This window comes from Cucurbita pepo, unplaced genomic scaffold (assembly GCF_002806865.2).
Source record: "Cucurbita pepo subsp. pepo cultivar mu-cu-16 unplaced genomic scaffold, ASM280686v2 Cp4.1_scaffold000183, whole genome shotgun sequence".
Taxonomy (NCBI): domain Eukaryota; kingdom Viridiplantae; phylum Streptophyta; class Magnoliopsida; order Cucurbitales; family Cucurbitaceae; genus Cucurbita; species Cucurbita pepo.
The window spans coordinates 72,398-94,118 of NW_019646453.1; the positions used below are offsets into that span (position 1 = coordinate 72,398).

At 35.2% G+C, this 21,721-nt stretch overlaps 3 protein-coding genes across 5 annotated transcripts; all 3 read left to right on the forward strand.

The window, feature by feature from the left end:
- Nucleotides 1-1,580: 1,580 nt before the first annotated feature.
- On the forward strand, nt 1,581-4,714 carry LOC111784301 (oligopeptide transporter 3-like). The gene is made up of 6 exons (XM_023665039.1): nt 1,581-2,189; nt 2,362-2,459; nt 2,552-3,121; nt 3,353-3,608; nt 3,703-3,885; nt 3,955-4,714. Exons 1-6 carry the CDS (start codon nt 1,668-1,670, stop codon nt 4,567-4,569), a joined length of 2,244 nt encoding a protein of 747 aa, XP_023520807.1. The 5' UTR covers nt 1,581-1,667; the 3' UTR covers nt 4,570-4,714.
- Nucleotides 4,715-8,525: 3,811 nt separating this feature from the next.
- Nucleotides 8,526-9,192, forward strand: LOC111784305 (cysteine proteinase inhibitor 5-like). The gene has a single exon (XM_023665046.1). The coding sequence runs from the start codon at nt 8,601-8,603 to the stop codon at nt 8,952-8,954; it is 354 nt and encodes a 117-aa protein (XP_023520814.1). The 5' UTR covers nt 8,526-8,600; the 3' UTR covers nt 8,955-9,192.
- Nucleotides 9,193-14,153: 4,961 nt separating this feature from the next.
- Nucleotides 14,154-20,769, forward strand: LOC111784303 (putative MO25-like protein At5g47540). 3 transcript variants are annotated; one of them, XM_023665043.1, is made up of 11 exons: nt 14,154-14,691; nt 16,230-16,394; nt 16,684-16,802; nt 17,736-17,810; nt 18,408-18,501; nt 19,017-19,076; nt 19,417-19,485; nt 19,964-20,062; nt 20,194-20,238; nt 20,315-20,417; nt 20,504-20,769. In XM_023665043.1, exons 1-11 carry the CDS (start codon nt 14,572-14,574, stop codon nt 20,575-20,577), a joined length of 1,023 nt encoding a protein of 340 aa, XP_023520811.1. In that variant the 5' UTR covers nt 14,154-14,571; the 3' UTR covers nt 20,578-20,769. The 3 variants fall into 3 exon arrangements, with proteins under 3 accessions (XP_023520811.1, XP_023520812.1, XP_023520813.1); XM_023665044.1 differs by having other exon boundaries at nt 16,233-16,394; XM_023665045.1 differs by lacking the exon at nt 14,154-14,691 and adding an exon at nt 15,112-15,316.
- The last annotated feature ends 952 nt before the right edge of the window (nt 20,770-21,721 follow it).

The window sequence follows — 21,721 nt, forward strand, 5'->3', positions numbered from 1 at the left end:
TTTTTTTTTTTTTTTTTTTTTTTTTTTTTTTTTTTTTTTTTTTTTTTTTTTTTTTTTTTTTTTTTTTTTTTTTTTTTTATAGTTTGTTGTTAGTTTCCCTTAGTAGGTTTTCTTTTATTATTTTATTTCTTTTTTATTATTATTAAAATGAAACATTTTCGCATAGAGGACGTAAAACATATCTTAGACATTCTCGAAATGGTAATTCACGGAAACAATTATTCCCTAGAAAAGTTTGGAAATAGAGATTCTGTGTGACTACTTTTGGTCATAAGCTCTTATAGTTTTGCTTTAGGCTTCCCAAATATCTCATACCAATAGAGATATCGTTCTTTGCTTATAAACCTATGATCTTCCACTAAATTAATTAACGTGGGACTTACTTCCAATAATAATCCTCAACCAAAATTAATAAATACTCTTAAACTTTCTAAAACAATATTTTTAAACTTTTAAAAGTTTCTTTAACCTTCTTAAAAATTTCAAAAAAATACTCTTAAATTTTTAAAAAAAATTTAAAAAGAAAATTTTTATGGATAATATCACGATTAAAAAATACTCATAAATTTTTAAAAGTGAGCTTAAAACCCTTAAAAAAAATTTAAAAAATTTTAAAGTTTGTGTTTATATACTAACCTAATGAAAATTTTAAAGTTTAAGGTACTAACACTTTTTAAAGTATCCACGATGAAACTAATAATAACCGGATATTTTTTTTTTTAAAAAAAAAATCAAGAATATTATTGGAAATTTTAAAACTATTAAGGGTATTTTTATAAATTTAAAACCTAATAAATGTATTTATTATTGATCTTTTTAAAAAAAAATTGTATTTTATAGTTTTAAGTTTCATTATATTTTATCTATATATTCAATGTACTTATTTATTTATTTATTTATTTATTATTTGTATTTATCCTACACGTTTTAGTACTTTTAAATAAAAAAATAAATAAACATAGTAAATGTTTTTATTAGGATTCTTTTTAAAAGTGAAGCAATTAATTTGTTCCAAAAGGAAAAAAAAAAAAAAAGGGAAAAATGACACATCATAAATTTAACATAACAGTTCATATTTCCTTACTTACCGTAAATATAACTTTTTTTTCCTTTACGACAAAAATTCAACTAATTAATGACGTAAAGCCACGTGGACTCCAACAAATCCGTCTTTTACGCACAAAACACACTCCAAACACGAGGCTCATATCTACCTGGCAAACACTCTATTGGAATATAACCACAACGTTTCTTCAATGATTACGGTCGAACGGTAATCTTATGAAGATTGGTGGACGGCGTCAAAACGATGTTGGGGATTTACGACAACTAAAGTTGGGACAACGTGTACCTGATGTTGACAGGTGGAATGGAATAGTGTGAGGAGCCGAGTTGGCGGATGATGTGGCGAGAGAGCACGTGGGGAAGGCGATTTTTGTGTGTTATTCTCACTTTAATAATTTCTATTTATAGATCATTGTTTGAACATAATCACTTAGAAAAAATCCATAAATATCAATTAAAATGAAAATGTATAAATATTGAACATATCGCTGACATTTCTGAATCAGCCCCTTTGACTTTCTAGTCTTCTTTCTTCTTCTTTCAATTCCCTTTCTCTCTCATCCTCCTCTGTTTCTCTCTGTTTTCCCTTTAACGCCTTCTCAATGTCCTCGGAAACCCTCTCCCACCCAGATTCCTCTGCCGCTGCTGCTGATATGTCCAATGGCGGCGGCGAACTGCCTTCTGAGGAACGGTGCTCGGTGGAGGAGGTGGCTCTGGTGGTGCCCGAAACTGACGACCCGACTCTTCCTGTGATGACTTTTCGATCATGGGTTCTTGGTCTCGTTTCTTGTTGCCTTCTCATTTTCCTCAACACTTTCTTCACTTACCGTTCTCAGCCACTCGCCATCTCCGCCATTCTTATGCAGATCGCTGTTCTCCCAATTGGCCGCTTCATGGCCTCCACTCTCCCAAACAGGGACTTCCATTTCTTTCGATGGAAGTTTAGTCTCAATCCTGGCCCTTTCAATATGAAGGAGCATGTTATTATCACCATTTTTGCTAACTGTGGCATCTCCTATGGCGGCGGCGACGCCTATTCCATCGGCGCCATTACTGTCATGAAAGCTTATTATAAACAGGGCTTGAATTTCTTCTTAGCCCTTCTCATCGTCTTAACTACCCAGGTTTGCATCTTTATGAATGAAAAAGGGCTAATTCAAAAGTTTTGTCCTTTGAATATCGATTTAACTCAAAAATAATGAACACCCATCTTCTAAAACATCCAGATTGATAAGATCAGGACCCTTTTCTCACATTCCCCTGTTTTGAATCTTTTTCTCTTTGGCTGTTCTTCAGATTTTGGGATATGGATGGGCTGGAATGCTGAGAAGGTACCTGGTAGATCCTGTTGAAATGTGGTGGCCTGCAAATCTGGCACAGGTTTCTCTGTTTAGGTACCCTTTCTTAATCCCTTTTCCAGATTTGGAGCTCAGAGGCTTAGCAGTATTTAACTCTGACATGCTCTGTTTTCTTTGCCCTGTTTTAGAGCCCTTCACGAGACAGAGGACAGATCAAAAGGGATGACAAGGATGAAATTCTTCTTGATCTTCATGGGAGCAAGCTTCGTGTACTACGTTTTTCCAGGTTACTTGTTACAAATCTTATCATTCTTCTCGTGGGTTTGTTGGGTTTGGCCTCGCAGCATCACGGCTCAGCAAATTGGGTCGAGCCAAAGTGGACTTGGGCTCGGTGCTTTCAGCTTTGATTGGGCTGGGATTTCGGCCTACCATGGAAGCCCACTGGTGACGCCATGGTCTTCAATTCTAAATGTGGGTGTTGGGTTTGTGATGTTCATTTATATCATCCTCCCTGTTTGCTACTGGAAGTTTAACACCTTCGACGCCCGCAAATTCCCCATTTTCTCTAATAAGCTCTTCACCAGAACCGGCCATAAATATGATATTACGAAGGTTTTAACCCCCAAATTTGATCTCAATGTTGCTGCTTATAATAACTATTCGAAGCTGTATCTTAGCCCCCTGTTTGCCCTCTCCATTGGATCTGGCTTTGCCAGGTTCACTGCTACTCTCACCCATGTCGCCTTGTTTCATGGACGGTATGCTTTTCTCTCTCACTTTTTCTTCCTCTCTTTCACATTTTATTTCTTTCTCCCATCCTTTCTTCTAATTCTTTCAAAATTTGCCATATAACTCGTGTCAAATCAACCCATGTTTGTTCACATATCAAATCGTGTTTAGTCACGATTAAGTTTAGAGACTAGAGATCGAATACATATATCACTATAGTTATAAACGAAGTTTAAGATTGTGCACTTTTAATGTTCTAGGGACATATGGAAGCAGAGCAGGACAGCAATCAAGAATGCAAAACTGGACATCCATGCCAAGCTGATGCAAAACTACAAACAAGTGCCAGAATGGTGGTTCTTGATCCTATTATTTGGTAGCACTGTGATATCTCTTCTGATGTCGATTGTGTGGAAGGACATCGTGCAGCTGCCGTGGTGGGGTATGTTATTCGCCTTCGTTATGGCTTGGATTGTCACCCTCCCAATCGGGGTCATTCAAGCGACAACCAACCAGGTAATCGAATGGGAATTAGTAGTAGTAGCACACGCTCGACTTTGTTTACGTTCTAAAACAAATGACTTATAAATCCATATGGAATGTTATGCAGCAACCTGGATATGATATCATAGCACAGCTCATCATTGGTTATATTCTCCCTGGAAAACCAATAGCAAATCTTCTTTTCAAGATCTATGGAAGAATCAGTACCGTTCATGCTCTTTCTTTCTTATCCGATCTTAAACTTGGCCATTACATGAAAATTCCACCAAGATGCATGTACACGGCCCAGGTGATCTTTTAGCAAACTTCGATGTTTCTTTTGAGAGTTTATGATCTTGACTGATTCGTGTTTTCTCAGTTAGTCGGGACACTCGTTGCCGGGACGATTAACCTCGCCGTTGCTTGGTGGATGTTAGACAATATAGAGAACATCTGTGATACTGAGGCTCTCCAACCTGATAGTCCATGGACGTGTCCGAAATACCGAGTGACGTTTGATGCATCTGTTATCTGGGGACTAATAGGACCGAGGCGATTGTTTGGACCGGGCGGGTTGTATCGAAACTTGGTGTGGCTATTCTTGATTGGAGCTGTTCTTCCCATTCCTATTTGGGCATTGAGTAAAGCTTTCCCGGAAAAGAAATGGATTGCATTGATAAACATACCAGTTATATCCTATGGCTTTGCAGGGATGCCACCAGCAACACCTACAAACATAGCTAGTTGGCTCATCACTGGTACCATTTTCAACTACTTCGTCTTCCGATACCATAAGCGATGGTGGCAGAAGTACAACTACGTCCTCTCGGCTGCGCTCGACGCAGGGACAGCGTTCATGGGCGTGCTGCTTTTCATTGTGCTGCAGAATGAGGGACATAACTTGAGGTGGTGGGGATCACAACCTGATCACTGTCCTTTGGCTCAGTGTCCAACCGCTCCTGGGATCGTCGTTAAAGGATGTCCAGTGTTTTAGCTAGCTCGTCGAAGTCCTGGACGATGAAACTGATAGCCATTATGTTATAGAGAGTTAGGTTCATGTTCTTTTTTTGTTTATGTTGTTCGTAAATGTTAGTTTGAAATGATTTGGGTAGGCTTTATATAAGGCATCATGTTAGGTACAAGTTGTGTAATATCTTTTAGTGTATGGCAATGGAGAGAGCAAAGCATAAAATAAAAGCTTGAGTTTCTTGTAAAGTTCACTTCAAGAGACTCAAGCACCGACTGTTCTATCGTCGTTGGCTGACACAAAATTTTGAAATTTAATTTTTTTTAAACATACGTTCAAATAGACCATTTAATTTAAATTAGACAAGTACACTATAATACTCAAAGTACCATATCCTACAACAACAACAAAAAAAAAAACACAAAAGGACATGAATTATAAAAATACTCGGTAAGTAGCTCAACTTAGAGTCATGACGTGATGTCATAATTTGTCCTTCTTAGCCCTATATGAGCCATCATTTCTAATGGTTCGTTCTCGCTATTCTAAGATAGTTATCTTGTTTAGATGGTTCTATGGTTCTAAGTTATCTTGGTTAGATGTTTTGCTAGTCCCTTTTATCATTATCATCATAATAGACCAATATCTAATAGCTCTTGGAGGCACGTAGGTGTGTTTGTGTATGTATGTATATATTATTTTAGTTTTTTACTTATTTCAAAATTTTGGACACTCAAGTTTCGTGTTTGAGAGTTCCTAGTCTTGTAATAACTCTAGGTGTCCGGCTCTCGTCTCGCTCTCAGGTTGCCTCTTTAGCTACTCACTTTGAGCAAACTAATTTTCTTATTCCATCAGGTCTTCACACACCTTGTGATAAGGCAATCCTAATCCTCACCGCAATGATCCAAGCTTTTGTTGAAACAAGAACTTTTGAATTAGAGGAATTAACACATCCTTCTACAAAATTCGGATCAACCAAAAAACAAGGCTAGAATTAGATTACATTTTAAGATTAAGGATACATAAGTAAGATTTGGAAACTTAGTTCTAAATTGAATCACTCCACCGTCGAACTTGATCAAAACTTGATTGAATGACTCAGATAATACTTTCGAGGAGAATGACTTAAAACATAGAAATGACAAAAATTATGCTCAAATTTCTAAGGAAGAAAGTTTCACTTAAGAGCTCAATTTCATTCATACAAAAATCATATCATGTCTTTTTACATGCTAATTTGTGGGTATTTACGGTCTCTTTTCAACTCTTCAAATGACCACTACAAAAGTTGTGGCCATGATTGTAGAGATACTCTGCACTACCCTTCAAATGTCCACTAAAGAAAGTTATGACTATTTTGACAAGTAACTTCCCACCCTTTTACCCCCTACAATAACTTATGAAATTAAAATAACAAATAAAGTTTTCAAATAAATTACCAATCAAGTGCTATATATAACGACCTCATCCTCCACTTCAACCGTGCAAATATTCACTTATGAAGCTCCAAATGGTCATTTCTCAATTAAGTTAGCTTGTAATACATAAAATGGAGGTTAAACCGAGTCTATTGAATTTTGTAGATGAAAAATGAATGCTTGTTGAATCTTCTTGGCCTTGGATAGCATAATAGGTTCTGTTGGAATATTTGGAACACTGTAATCCTTATCACCTTGTAGTAATTTATGTGGATTGCTCTTCATTGCTCATATCTTCTTGGAGGACTAGAGGCTCATAGTCTATGACGTGCGTATTTTGTAAGTGTTCGTCCTTTAATTTGTATGGATGAGAATTATTTTTGTAGCCAATTCAATATGGCTTTTGTGCGGATCCATTACACAACTTTATGTTTGTCCATCCGTTTAAGAGTGAAAGGTTGTGCTAAATTTTTCATAATTTCTACATGAAATGGGTATCTCAGTCTGATACTATATACACAGGCTTATTGTGTAACTTGTTATCTCCTCTAGGTACAATCGTGCCCACTTATCTATCGGATAGGTAGTTTTTCTTGAAATGAACTGTGTCAACTTTGTCAGCCTATTAACGTGAAGCCTTTTCTTGTCTTGGCAACCCCAAGATAAAGGCCATGGCCACATCTTCCTACTTTCAGATGTGGAATGCTCAAGGTTGCATTAGTTTTTAGGGTTTCTGTATTGGTGATTTAACTTGTTGACTGATCAAACACCGATTCATGTATTCTGCTACGTCCTTCATCATACCGTACCACCGGTAGTAGATCTTCAGATCCTGATACATCTTGGTACTACTTGGATGCATCGTGTACAACGAGTTGTGAGGCTCTGGTAACAACACCTCTTTTAGTTTATTGTCGACTAGAACACATAAACTATCGTTCTAGAGAAGATTGTCGTATGAGGTCAACAAAAATTCATGTCTAAGCGAATCATAAACTTCGCCTAGGATCCTCTTCCTATATTGCTAGGATTTGTTGCCTTAGAGTCGGTTGGATGGTCAAATGAGCCAACCTTGTCGCTACTCCCTAACCATCACTACTATCTCGATCCTCTCCTTGTTAGCATATATCTCAACCTGCCTCGTGTTAGTGTTGACGTGGGTCATTTCCTGCTAAGGGCATTCAACGGCTACATTCGCCTTGCCTAGGTGATAGAGAATGTCCATATCATAGTCCTTAGCCAACTTCATGTACCTCATGTTCAACTCTTTATTCATGATCAAATACTTGAGGCTCTTGTGATGTACGTAGATTTATATCTTCTCTCCATACAAGTATTATGCCTCGATATTTTCAGGTCAAAGACCACTCCAACCAACTCCAAGTCATAAGTTGGGTAGTTATTCTCGTATTCTTTCAACTAGTGGGAGGCATAGGCAATCACGATCTCGTTTTCCATTGGTATGCATCCTAGTCCCTTCCCTGAGCACCACAGTACACAATAAAGTTTCTAGTCCCATCCAATATAGTAAGCATTAGCGCCGTTACCAATCTCTACTTCAGTTTCAAGAAACTTATCACATGCTCGATCTCATATAAAACAATTGTCCCTTCTATGTCAACTAGGTTGGGCAACTATAATCGGACAAGACTATTCCATTACAGTCTTAACCTTAGTCAGGTCCAGTACTATTCCTTCTTTCGACATCATGGGGCTCAAGGAAAATACTTTTTGGAGCCAGAACTCGCATGTAACGGCCCAAACCCACCGCTAGCAGATATTGTTCTCTGGACTTTTTCTTTCGAACTTCCCCTCAAGGTTTTTAAAACGTATCTACTCGGGGGAATTTTTCACACCCTTATAAAGAATGTTTCGTTCTCCTCCTCAACCGATGAGGGATCTCAGATCGCATTTTGAAAACTTTCATACTATTCAGTAAAACATGATACCATACGGCAGCCACGGTAGAATTTTCTTAGTTTTATTGTACACCCTTGAGCCAAGCAAACTTATCTTACCCTGAACCGTAATCGAGACATAGGCGTGCCCCACAGACACTTTTGTTCGTGGCTCATTTCACCTAAGGCTCGATCGTGAATCATGTTTATGTCTCATTTCCTACCATGCTTCTTTTTCTTTTTTAATTTGGCTACAACTTCCTTATAATACAGGTGTTAGGGTGAAGTAATTTAGTTAGGATTTGATGTAGTAAAGAACACGGAAGATTCCGGCAGCATATGGACGACCCATTTACCTAAAAATGTGGGCCGCACTCAGACCCTTTGTGGTGGATCCACCCATTCCGACTATGCTCCGGCCCTACCGCTCACCAACTTTACTCCACTCCGGTCTCCCCCCAAATCTCATTTAAATTAATTATATAAATTATTTTAATTAATTTTAAGCGAACCAAAACTACAATTTCTGAATTAATGTGGCTCTAAGTGTAATTTCGAAGAAATGGAGGACCGAAAAGCAAAAAACCCGTTCCAACCCCGTGCCATTCTTTACCAGCGGCGGTCCGGTTTCCGCGTCCATTGACCCCTCCTATAAATACCCCTCAAAGCCTCTCCCCGAAGCAATTGCCCTAAAAGTTTACCCCATTCCTTCCTTCCTTCCTTCGCTTCCCCCTCGATTACCATGAAATCCCGCTCCGCTTCTCTCTTCCTCATCCTTCTCCTCCCACTTCTCGTCGTCGCCACCGCTCGGATGGGGCGTCTAGTCGGCGGCTGGGAGAAGATCAAGGACGTGAAGGATCCGCACATTCAAGAGATCGGAAAGTTCGCGGTGTCTGAGTACAACAAACAATCGAAAGGCGCACTCGAATTCAAGGACGTCGTCAAAGGAGAATCGCAGGTCGTCTCCGGAACGAACTACCGCCTGGTTATCGAGGCCAAGAAAGGTGAATCGATCGGAAAATATCAGGCGTTGGTCTGGGAGAAGGCATGGCAGCATTTCATGGAACTTACGTCCTTCAAGCCTGTTGCTAATTAACCAGTAAAGCCCTAATTTATGATGTGTTTCTTGGAATTTGGTGATTTTCGTATAAATTTCTGGGGAAATCGTTGGTGGATTTTGTTTGTTATCAGATCTATGTGTTCTTCAATAATCTGATCTGTGTTAGTTTGGAAATTTTATATTATTACGAAGATATGTTATAAATGTCTCAAATGCTATTGGATTTCCTATCTGTATAAAAGGGAATAAATAAAATTATGTATACTTTTGTCTATGGAAATGCTTTAGTTTTGAGCAACTTTGAATTAAATACTAATCCGCTTGCAACTTGGTTAGAAAAGACAAGAAAAATTAATGATATGAATTATTATACTGATATAGAATCATCCATGCCCATAACTGATTGTTTTCTTACTTCTTTTTTTTTTATAAACGTACCCATCATAACTGTTAATTGAAGTAGATATTTTCCACAACCTATCCGAAGATTGTGATGGATGTTTTCAGATTAGATCGAAACTTTGAATCTTTTTGATCCAGCTAACTCACCAGCCTAAAATAGAATTACAAGTTTTAAGATTTATGAATATTTATTTCAATTTATGACAACATTTTTTTTAATTTTTTATATTTTGTTGTTCTAGAATATTGCCCTAATTTCGCTCTGTTTACTAATTATTAAAAAAAAAAATTCTTTATTTTTAAAATCAAAATTGAGAGGAGAATTATCTCACTTTTAACATTATTGATTATAAATATATTACAACTTCAATGTTAGATTATTTAATATCTTTCATTTTTCTTCTTTTGAACATCTTAAAAAATTTTAAGATCCATTACAAATAAGGTAGGTTAAAAGGTATATATATATATATATATATATTATAATTTAATATTCTTTAGAAAAGAGTGTTCATAAATAATAAATTTATGAATTCACTTATGGGACATTGGTACGGTGTACATTTAACTCGAACCCTTGAAAATTCGGATCAACCCAACTTAAACTTCTGAACGAACTGGGTGTACACCCGAACCCTTAAAAATTCGAACCAACCCAACCTGAAATTCGGACCAACCCAACCCAACCTGAAATTCGGACCAACCCAACCTGAACTTCTGAACGGGTTCCTATTCTAAATTATAATGTATTTATTATCTATTTGTTGCAAGTGTATAAACAGGCATATTTCAATTAAAATATTTTTATTTTTTTTTTATTTTTGTTATATACAATATCTTCAAACTAATTATTTTTATTGTTTATTTAATTTCATGATCTATCTTTACATTTTTTCTTACTCTAACCAATTCTCAAGAAATGTCGGTCGTTTTAGTTTTATGACAATGTTAAACTATTTTAATATATTATAATTTTCGTTTTTGATTGAATTTATTTATTTATTTATTTATTATTATTTTTTGTGAATAATTATAGACTGATTTGTGTTTGTTTGTTAACTTTTAATATATTTTATCTAAGATTATATCCGAATAATTATAAACTGTGAATAAATAAAACTTTTTTTTAAAATTTTTTACAACCCAACCCAAAAATAGAGTGTTGGGTTGGGAAAAGTTTGGGGTTGGATGGAATCCAACCAACTCGAACTTTTGGGTTAGGTCAAAAAAATCCATCAATCCAACCCAACCCGAACCATATGCACCGTTAGCCATTGCTAGGAATTTTGTAAACTGTAACGAGGGAATTAGAATCTCAAGAATAATTTCATGGTTGACTTTACACCGTTAAGAGGGGACAAAATTTCATTGAACACCGTAAACTACACGGGACTCGAACAAAGAATAAGGGACAAGTTCAATCAATCTCATTAATTATTTAAAAGATAATTTTTTAAAATATAAATGTTAATGGAATGTTTAAAAATAATAAATAGCTCAAAAAAATTTATAACTCAATTGTGTTGATTGGGTTGAGTTCATTATTTAATAATCAAATATATTAGTTAAAAAAATTTAAAACTCAGAGCAATTAGATTGGATCTAAAATATGTTGCAACCCGATTTAATCCAACTCATGAACACCTCTAATAGTTTTCACCCAATGTGCTTCAAGTAACCTGTATATAATTTAATTAATTTAAATACTCGATTAACAAAAAAAACCATTTAAAAAATGGAGGGAGTGAACGTTTGGTTCGCATAATGAAAGCTTAGTATCGTCATATGTAAGAATCAACTCTCACCGTTAGGAGATATTGTTCTCTTTTCACTTTCGGGCTTTCACTCAAGATTTTAAAACGCGTTTAGTAGAGATGTTCCGCACTTTCATAAGGAATGTTTCGTTCCCATCTCTAATCGATGTGGGATCTCACAATCCACCCACCTTGGAGGCTCAATGTCTTCGCTGGCACACCGCTCGGTGTCTAGCTCTAATATCATTTGTAACTGCTCAAGCTCACCGCTAGCACATATTGTCCTCTTTGGGCTTTTCCTTCTAGGCTTCCCCTCAAGATTTTAAAATGCTTCAACTAGAGAAATGTTTCCACGAATCTTTTGAATGTACTTAACGAGGAATAAAGTGGATGACTCTTTTGACCTAATTCAAGGTTCCTATTTATGGAGCATTAATTATGATTTTTGTCCTATTTAAAATAATATATTTTAATATTTAATATATTAAAAAAATATTTTTTATTTAACCGTTTTGAAATTTCAGTAGATATTTAACAAATTTAAATTTTATTCAAATTTCAAATATATATATTTATTAAATACGTTTCTCTAATGTCTTAATTTAAACACTTCACTAAATATATTTGGAGCGTGTGAAAGTGCGTCTTAGCTCATAGGGTGAGTATTTCTTACCTGTTCAACCTCCATTTACTTATACATAAGGATCGGTTTGCATGGACAAAAAGGAAAGATGCAGCTAATTCTTCCTTTTCAGGTACAAAGGGACACGAGACCACAACAAGGAAAATAGAGGTTGTGAGTATAGTCGCAGTAGTGACCACAGACGTGGTGTCAGAGGAAGTCGTGGCAATATCTTAAAAATTCATGACAATGCCAACCCCTGGAAAGACAAAAGCATAATCAAGTGTTACAAAAATACTGGCATTACGCGATAGAGTGCCGCAACGAGGAGTGCGATGAGGTGGCAAGCCTCACATTCACAGATGATGAAGAGTCCACAAATGATGGTGAGAATACCACTTCCTTTAATAAGAGTCACCCCCTTCCTTGACGCCCTCTATCCCACTCTCTAGACGACATGATTCTAAGACTAACATGTAACCCTTCCTAAGTCTGCTACTTCTATACAGGTCATCCCATATACACATCAGGTAACACATCAATAAGCATATAAACAAGTCAGGTATCATACTCGATGATACAATCAGGCCATAAAGTTTCATGTTAAGTTGCATTTAATCATATCAAGAAATCATAGCACATAAACAGTTAATAACGTCCCTTTTTTTTTTTTTTTATCTTATACAGGACATACCTGATGGTGATAGGGCATCAACAGTGGGACCATGAAACATGTCAAGTCTACATCGTAGGCTAGTCTACAAGATCTGTAACCTAGAGTTCTGATACAAACTATAACGATCATAGATTTCTACTTACCTAGAGTCGCTATTGTCATCATAACGAAATCATTTCTATGCGAAATAAGCATTCAAACTTCATAAAACATAAATTTCATCTTAAAACACAGTCATGGACTTACATGTTCGAAAACATCTTTAAAACAACACAACAATAAACTAAATGAACATTTAAATTAAAAACATCATATTCTAACCTAAGTCTAAAAAAATAAATATGACTACCCTATGCATGTGTCGTGGTCTCAAATTATGATGTGTCGTTAGCCGTACAGGAATGTCTTGGCTTTACCTGAAATAAGAGTAGCATGTGGCTTGAGTATTTTAAGAAATATTCAATAAGTGGTCCCACTATTGGAGTTAAATGCAAACACATACAATTTCATGATTGAGACCTATCATAACCGTCTATATTCCTTAGGCAGCTATCCTAAACGGGCTAATTGGATGTGTATTTACTATTCTACACACGGTCCACATGTGCGAGTATGGACCCACCAGTTAGTTCGCACACCTCTTGAGCCCATTTCTTATCGGGCGAGTATTCTCTAGTAGCTGTTAATGTCGGACACCTGTTTAGGAATAGCGACCATGGTAGCATTAAGATAAACATGATGATCATTTTCCTACTGACCGTCGCAACATTATGATAATCATAATGATTATTCCCTCCCTTGTAACGTACACGTCTGTCCCGCAAAACCCTAATTCCTTCTCTCTCATTTTCCCCTTATTTCTTTCATTTTCCTCTTCCTCAATATTAGATTTAGTACTTTATAGACCATTCACTAGAAAAAAAAGTACCAAAATGACCGTTTTGCTCTTTAAGGTTGACTTTGACTTTATTTTTTAATGTTATAAAATGGTATATTATCAAATATTTTTCCAATATCAATTAAGCAATAAATTATGAAATTCATAATTTATAATTTATTTAAATTATAAAAAGTTAATAATAACCCTTTTATTTTTTTAAGTTAAAAAATTATTTAGAACTAGAATCAAATCAAACTTTTGAAATAATAATTAATTCGAAATCACTCGTTAAATCTAAGTATATTTAATCTTTAAATATATTTTTTTTAAAAAATCACGAACTCATTTCACATCAATTTAAAAATACGCGACACATTTAAATTTTTTATTAATAAATCTATAAAATTAAAAAAATGTCAAATAAATCAGAAATTTATCTACAGAGATCAGTATGATTCGACATAATTGCACGAAAAATTAACAATTTATTTGAAAATTTGAAAATAATTTTTTAATTGAAATTTATTTTTTTAAAAGTCAACCAAATATACATATGGGAAAAATTCATTAACTCAGTTGCCATCAAAATTACTAAATTACAAATTTAATCCATAAATTTTTAGAATCTTTTTTTAAGATTCAAAATTGATAACGAATCCAAATCTTGTAATCTTTTTAGATTTGTGTTTATTTAATCTTCGGAATATTAAAAACATAAATAAATTTTTTTTAATTTTCAATTTTAAAAAATTGGTAAACAATATATATGATAAAAATACAAAAGTTTGAATAATTTAATAGTTGAAGATATTTCAGATATAAATTAAAAAAAAAAAAAAAAAGTTGAAGGATTGAGTTTGTAAATTTGGAAATTTGTAGGGACAGGATTCAAATTAAACAAAAATTCAGGCGTGTTAATTTTCTTAATGCTCATAAGAACATGAAAATTGAAAGAAAAGGATGAGAGGAAGGTTGAAGAAATTGTGCACGATCTGATCTGATATTTTCCAGCATCGTCTGTGTAAAGCCCAAAAATCTGGTCCATTGAAGAGGCGACAAGGGAGCATCACAAAACCCTTTGATCTTGATTTCCCCCATCATCTACTGCAGATTTTCACACACAATTAGCCAAAATAGGAAGCTGTGTATCCAAGCCCTCTCCATCACGGGGAGCCTCGTCGGTGGTGCAGAGGCTCTCTCAAAATCAAAATCAAAATCAAAATCAGCTACTGCGGCAATTGCAACCACAACCACAATCACAATCACAATCACAACCGTCGCAATCGGCGTCCGTTTTGGATTCCCAGAATCCGACCAAGATGAAGAGCCTCTTCAAGCCGAAGCCACGGACTCCCGTCGATGTTGTCCGCCAGACCCGCGATCTTCTTATGTATACTGACCGGAGCCCTGAGACTAAGGAGAGCAAGCGCGAGGAAAAGGTCCGATCCCCCCCCGTTTTTTTTTTTTTTACTTCCCAGTTGGGGTTTCTACTTTAGATTTCCTTCTTCTTGTTTAAATGTTTCTATTATTCTGTTCTGTCTCTCAAGGAATTGGGATCGTATCGAATTTTTGTGAATTCTTTTGCCCTTTTTGCCTTTTTGTGAATTTCTATGAATTGTTGATTTTTGATTTACTGGTGACCCTAATGTCTAAGTAGGCAGCTAGATGCACTCAATGATGGTTTCATTTTGCTTTGCTTTTAGTTTTTAGCCATTTTTATCGATGTACAAAATAATTGTGTCATTTTGTTATATAATGGTGTGTCTGGATTAAAGTTATCCAATTATTAGTAGCCTGATTTCTTCCCATCATTCAAGATTAGATAATGGTTGTAATTACATTTCTCCTGGATGGATCTCATTTTTGGATCATGGGGTGAGGAAGTTCTGTAAGCACTGCCTCCTGGAAGATGGGGTTTTTTGAGGGGGGAGGGCGAGTTTTCTGTTGTTGCTTTCGTTTATTTTTTCGATGGTGAAGCGGGTGGAACTGTTGGAGATTCGTATCGAAGCCATGCCTTGGGTTTCACAATCTCATCAGCTACAACTTAGTGTTTCTTCATAAATGGTTGTTGTTTCTTTAGTATAGGACTTCTTGTGCCCAAGATTGTCGTGACTGTCTTAGAAAACCATCCCCCATCCTTTGTAATCTGTATTTGATTTAGTAGAATGTATCTTTTCAAGACTCTTCTCATTAGATCCTTTTTGTTTATTCGCTTGTTTTATTGGAAGTGTTATTTTTTTGCTTCACTCACCCCTATTCATACCTTGCCCTTCTCTTTTATTTAGTTTTGAGTGAAATCTTAATGAAGAAGAGTTAGAGTTTTTGGCCCCTCTTAACCTCACTTAGGGGTGTCCTTTATCTTTAGTGTAGCAACTATTGAGTATGAAGTCTGGCTTTCTGTAGCACTTTTCCAGAGTCTCTTTCTCAGTCCTTGGATTCTTGACATCCAACAATGTAGTGTTGAAATGAAAGATTGGCCATAAGATACAGCGAGGGTTGTTCTCTAGAGCGATTTAAATTTGATCAAATTCAATGCAAATATGTGAATGATCTAAGAAATTAGAAAGAAAAAAAGAAATATAAAATAATTTTAGAAAAAATTCAAGAGTGTTTCGCCGGTTGAGAAGGGTCTAATATTTAGAAAGAATAAGTGATTTGATGTGCTTTAACAACATCTTTATGGAGATGCCTAATTTATTATTATTTTCTTATAAACTGATTTCTGGAGAATATCTTATGATATTTCTTATTCTTTTATATTTGGAAAGTTATTTAATCATCTGTATGCCTCATACCATAGATAGGTGTTATAGAGTTTGTTGTCATTGAAACTTGATTCTATGTTAGTGCTAATTTTCAAATTAAACTTAAGGACATGTTGTTTGCTATCTAGTGTACCGGGGAACTCTTTTCGTATATTTTTGTTTTTCAAATTGAATAAATTTCTAACTGTATCTGTGCACTATGCATTTTTCAGCAGATGTTGGAATTAAGTAAAAACGTTAGGGAGTTGAAATCAATACTTTATGGCAACAGTGAGTCTGAACCAGTTGCAGAAGCATGTGCACAGCTAACCCAGGAGTTTTTCAGAGAGAATACACTTCGGCTGCTCATTAATTGTCTTCCTAAATTGAACTTGGAGGTAAGCGGCACGGGGCTAATTGGTTTGTTCAGCTTTCAAATCACCATTGAATTATTTTGCTTGTTTTATTTTTGTGGTTTCTTGTTGATACACTTCTGAGATTCCACATTGATGTACTTGGAGGTGAGCAGAATGGGAGATGGAAAGAAAATTTCTTATTTAGATTTCCATATTAAAGTTTTCGTTCGATCATTTTGTTTATATGTTCTTAAGTTTGTGGTTTCTTGTTGCTACCATTTTTAGTTTCCAATTTGATGTTACATGTTGTGACATGTGTAACATCTTGTAGACAAGAAAAGATGCTACTCAAGTAGTTGCAAATCTACAGAGGCAACAAGTTCAGTCCAGATTGATTGCATCTGATTATTTGGAAGCAAACATTGATCTGATGGATATCTTAATAGCAGGGTAACCAACTGATGAATTTTATTTTTCTTGTCATGATTCTTTATTATGGGATTTCGCTGAATGGCATGATGTTTCTTGCCCCTCTCTCGAACTGCTTTTCTTGACTACATTTTTTTTTTATCATGGCTTACAAAATGAAATCGTATTTGCTTAACATCTGAAATTTAAATAGACAATGACTGCTGCTGTTCATGCTTATCCGTTCTTTGATTTTGTTTTATCCTAAAGCCATGGCTATTTGATGTAGAAAGGGCTCTCTCTCACACACTGTCACATGCAAATACTCAAAAGTGTATGCGTGCTATGGATGAGATCAGCCAGAATTATCTGAATATGGCAGCCATTATTTTATGGCGACTTGTTGGTGCATAGATTTGTTATAACTTGAAAGATATCTTGAATTCCACTATTTTGGTAATCCTAATGAAACTGGTGGATTGCTTTTTTTTGGCTATACGGTTGTTTTTTCAAAAACGAAACACCAGTACCTTGAATTTTCACCCGTACCTTGAATTTTTTTTCCTTCTCTCCGGTTGTTCTATGTAGTTTCTTTTATTGTTGTTGATCATTGATGTGTGGTTCATATACAGTCTTTCCTTAACCCATCTTGAGTACCTTACCTAATCTGCATCACAATCCAAGGAATACATGATTTTCAAGAACCCTTGAATACTACTATCGATTGAGATTGGTAAATAGTACATTCTCTTTTATTTTGAACAAACTCTTGAATGTATTTTCCCCTCTTTATTGAATCATAGCATGAATAGAGGCCCTTATTGCATCATTCATTGTGAAACTTTTTGTGTACTTTCCTATATTAATTATTTTATGCTCCTCTTTTTTTAACATTTATAGTTTTCATGAAATAATTTCTGTATTAGGTATTATCTCATAGTGGTCTCTCTCTCTTTTTCTTTTTACATTTTACAGTTATGAAAATACAGACATGGCTTTACACTATGGCGCCATGCTGCGGGAATGCATACGTCACCAAAGTGTTGCTAAGTAAGTTCTATTGTTACTATCGGTCAATATGAGTACTCTTGTGCCAGAACATTCTATTATCATTGACTTGTTTCCACTTGTAAGTGGGTACTATTTGTATGTTATCATTATAAAACAATGAATGATCTTTCTTGCCATATCTGAGAAAATTACATGTAGATGGTTCGTGTATAATTAAAATGAAATGTGGGCTTGCTATATCATTTCAGCTTCACAAATGATACTTAGTAGTGCAGTAATCAGTCTTTGCCCTTTCGAATAAACATGCTGTAGTTTCTATAGCCTTCTGAAATTTTGTGAATGGATCGATCATATTGAATGAAGCTTTATTGGTAATCAGAAGTACAAAATATCATGATTATTATATTCACTTTTATACCGATCAACCAACAGTTTGTTAGCAATGAAAATCTACTAGAATTTAGAAGTTCTGCTGTCATTTTAGACTTCAAAAGTACTTTCCTTTTTAAGTTTCCTCATATTTTCGTCAACATAATGTCAATATATGTCTGACAATTTTTTAGGTTCTTTGATTTTCATCTTAACTATTAATGTGGATTCTCCTTAAGTTATGAAAGGTTTTCTGATTATTTGTAGGTATGTTTTGGAATCGCAGCACATGAAAAAGTTCTTCGATTATATTCAGCTTCCAAACTTCGACATTGCTGCAGATGCTGCTGCAACTTTTAAGGTCGAAAGACACTTCTTTTTGTTGCTTCCCCTTTCATCTCACTTTTGGTGCCCTTATGTTCCTCCTCTCTCTCTCTGTGAGATCCCACATCGGTTGGGGTGGAGAACGAAACATTCTTTATAAGGGTGTGAGAACCTCTCCCTAGCAGACACGTTTTAAAAACCTTGAGGGAAAGCCCGAAAGGGAAAACCCAAAGAGGACAATATCTGCTGGGGTGGGCTTGGGCCGTTACTCTCTCTCTCTCTTTTAGTAATACTGAGTCCTCGTACATGCTACCATGACAAAGATAAATAAATGAAGTAAAAAAAAAAAAAAGAAGGGAAGAGAGAAAGAGGGCATAACTGGAATGGGCATTCAATTGATAAATGTTGGTTGGCGATAAAAGAATTGATTCTCTGTTAAGGAAACACATCATGCTCGAGCTTTGTTTTGTACTATTCGTTGTAATGCATAGTTAGGCGTGTTGCATCTCTACGAGAAATGTTATGGTGATGCTATATTATACTTTGTTGCAGGAATTGTTGACAAGGCATAAATCTACGGTAGCTGAATTTCTTTCCAAGAATTATGACTGGGTAATGTGTCTTTTCTTCCTTGAAGCGTATCATGACTTTACTCTTCGGCTCCAGTCGTTCTTTTTCCATTTATTGTATCTTCATTTCATTGTGAAGTTTATTTGAAAATGCTACTTTATTTCGTAGTTACGTCTTTTGGACGGTTGAGATCTAAAATCTGTATCACCTTTTTCCTTTACTGCATTACTTTATTTCGTATTGATGCTAAATTTTTCTCTGGAATTTTTGCTTTTCTGGATGTTTGTGTTTTATTCTTTATAAACTGCAGTTCTCACATCTTATACATAGGGTGCCACTTGTGTTTAATATTTTACCTCTGGCCTTCTTTTCACTCGTTCAGTTTTTTGCGGAGTACAATTTGAAGTTACTCGAGTCAACTAATTACATTACGAGACGGCAAGCAGTGAAGGTACGGTTACTTAGAACTCTAAAATCTTTCTAAACGTAACACTGATATCGAAATGGGGATATCGGATATCTATGGAAGAAATGTATATGCATTTGCAAGCAAGCAATTAATAGAGTTCAATGCCACTCGACATAATACTTTTGACAATTTAAAATTATCGCCTTTATTCGTGCTCTCTTTCTTGCATATCCGCTTTTCAGTGCTTGATTTCCTCTCCCCAATCTCAACATAGTTTTCCTATTGGTGTCGTGTATCGTTTTAAATTTATCTCAGTCTAGACTCTAGAAAATCAATAATGTTGTTTGTTATCATGTACGGATTAGTTGGACCGCAATTTTTGTTTCGAACCCTGCACATATCATAATTTTCTGCAGATATCGACTTATATGTGAAGATTGTGTTGTATTATCACTTTTATATTTGTTGAACTGTGTGCAACCCTGATAACCACAGCTATTTCTCAACTTTATTTGTTCAGCTGTTGGGGGATATACTGCTGGATAGGTCAAATTCAGCTGTGATGACACGTTATGTGAGTTCTAGGGACAATTTGAGAATTGTCATGAATCTTCTCAGAGTAAGATCTTGATCTTGTGGTTCATATTTCTTCTTAAACTGTTCTAAACTGCTCCTGTGAAATCTCAGTTTATGTTCTAAGATGTTTATGCACCGAACACTGTAAAATAGTAAATTCCTTAACTCGTGCAGGAGTCGAGCAAGAGCATACAGCTAGAAGCATTTCATGTTTTTAAGGTAATGCTCTCAACTTGGTCTCTAAGACTGACTAACCTTATGGTGATCGTCGGATTTCATGTTTTTAAATCAACAGCTGTTCGTTGCAAATCAAAACAAACCCGCCGACATCGTTGGCATTCTCGTTACGAACCGGAGCAAGCTTCTAAGGCTGTTTGCTGATTTCAAAACTGATAAAGGTACAACAACAACACAATCTTTGCACCATTGATTCTTGGCTTTGTTTGTTCTTGTGTTCTTCAACTCTACTCTGCTTTTATCACAGAGGATGGACAGTTTGAGGCTGACAAAGCTCATGTTGTTAGAGAAATTGCTGCCCTTGAACCCAAAGGTCCTTGAGAAACAAACAAAGAGGGGAGAGGGGGATTCTTATATGAATGTCTTGTATTTTTCTTTTTGTTTTGTTCTATTTTCCATCCAGTTTGGATATCAATTATACTCGATGATCAGCTCTGAAATTGATGACACTTTCATTACATGTTTTACAACACTAATAATGGGCTTTATATATATTTTCGCCTTTTCTATGTATTCTAATGGGCTTCACAACATGTATGTATATTAAAGACACTGATTGTGCACGTTATATAAATAAAAATTTTATTGTGTTAGATAGATGAGCACTATGTTCATGCATCATAGATTTGATGTTTGGAAATAAAGAATGTAGCATTGGGTATCATAATGTTTCAATTAGTATATAACCTTTCTATTTTTCATTTTCTTTCTTATCTTATCAAATTTTTGTTTATTTGAATACAACCCAATAAGGGTGGACATGGGTCGGATTGGGTTGGGAGAATATTTTGGACAAACCTAAATGTTAGGGTTCATTGAATTGATAACCCAATTCAACTAGAAAATTTTTAAAACCCAACTCAATATTTCCCAACTCAATATTTACTCAAAAATACTTCAAAAATACTTCTAAATTTAAAAAATGCCTCTAAATTTTTAAAAGTTAACGTTAATATCTTATACTTTTAAAAAAGTAAGAAAAAAAACTTTTGCCGTTAAAAAAAAGTTTTCTTCCCCTTTCCCCTCTCATACTCCAAAAAAACTACCATTAAAAAAAAAAAAAAAAAGTTGTCAAGGATATGCAATTTTCACACAACTCTTTCAACTTGATTTGAAAATGTGTGGTTCAATCATTCCCTCCCTTCCTCTTCAAGGTTTTGTTAGCTTTTTCCTTCCATTATGTACTCTTTTTAACAATTAGACGAAAGTTTTTAATATGGTGGCATAGGATAGAACGTCGACTAAGGCCAATCAAGTAAGTAGTCTTACTATCGGCATGGTTAGAATTGATATTGTGTGTTGACACGTGCCCCGTGGTTTTGCACGTGTCATATATAATAGGTGTGAATTGCTTATGAAACGATATGATTATGTTATGATATGTGAATGGTATGATAACACTTGTGGTATGATGCGTTCGATGATACGTTTGAGATAGGATATGAGAAGGATGTGATAAACGTAA

What these genes read in the sequence shown, in the direction of transcription:
- LOC111784303 (XM_023665043.1), top strand. Translation starts at nt 14,572, where the DNA reads ATGAAGAGCCTCTTCAAGCCGAAGCCACGGACTCCCGTCGATGTTGTC. An exon ending in CGAGACGGCAAGCAGTGAAG is followed by an intron (nt 19,486 to 19,963) that starts GTACGGTTACTT and finishes TTATTTGTTCAG; the next exon opens with CTGTTGGGGGATATACTGCT. An exon ending in TTGTCATGAATCTTCTCAGA is followed by an intron (nt 20,063 to 20,193) that starts GTAAGATCTTGA and finishes TAACTCGTGCAG; the next exon opens with GAGTCGAGCAAGAGCATACA.
- LOC111784305 (XM_023665046.1), top strand. Translation starts at nt 8,601, where the DNA reads ATGAAATCCCGCTCCGCTTCTCTCTTCCTCATCCTTCTCCTCCCACTT.
- LOC111784301 (XM_023665039.1), top strand. Translation starts at nt 1,668, where the DNA reads ATGTCCTCGGAAACCCTCTCCCACCCAGATTCCTCTGCCGCTGCTGCT. An exon ending in GCACAGGTTTCTCTGTTTAG is followed by an intron (nt 2,460 to 2,551) that starts GTACCCTTTCTT and finishes GCCCTGTTTTAG; the next exon opens with AGCCCTTCACGAGACAGAGG. An exon ending in GTCGCCTTGTTTCATGGACG is followed by an intron (nt 3,122 to 3,352) that starts GTATGCTTTTCT and finishes TTAATGTTCTAG; the next exon opens with GGACATATGGAAGCAGAGCA.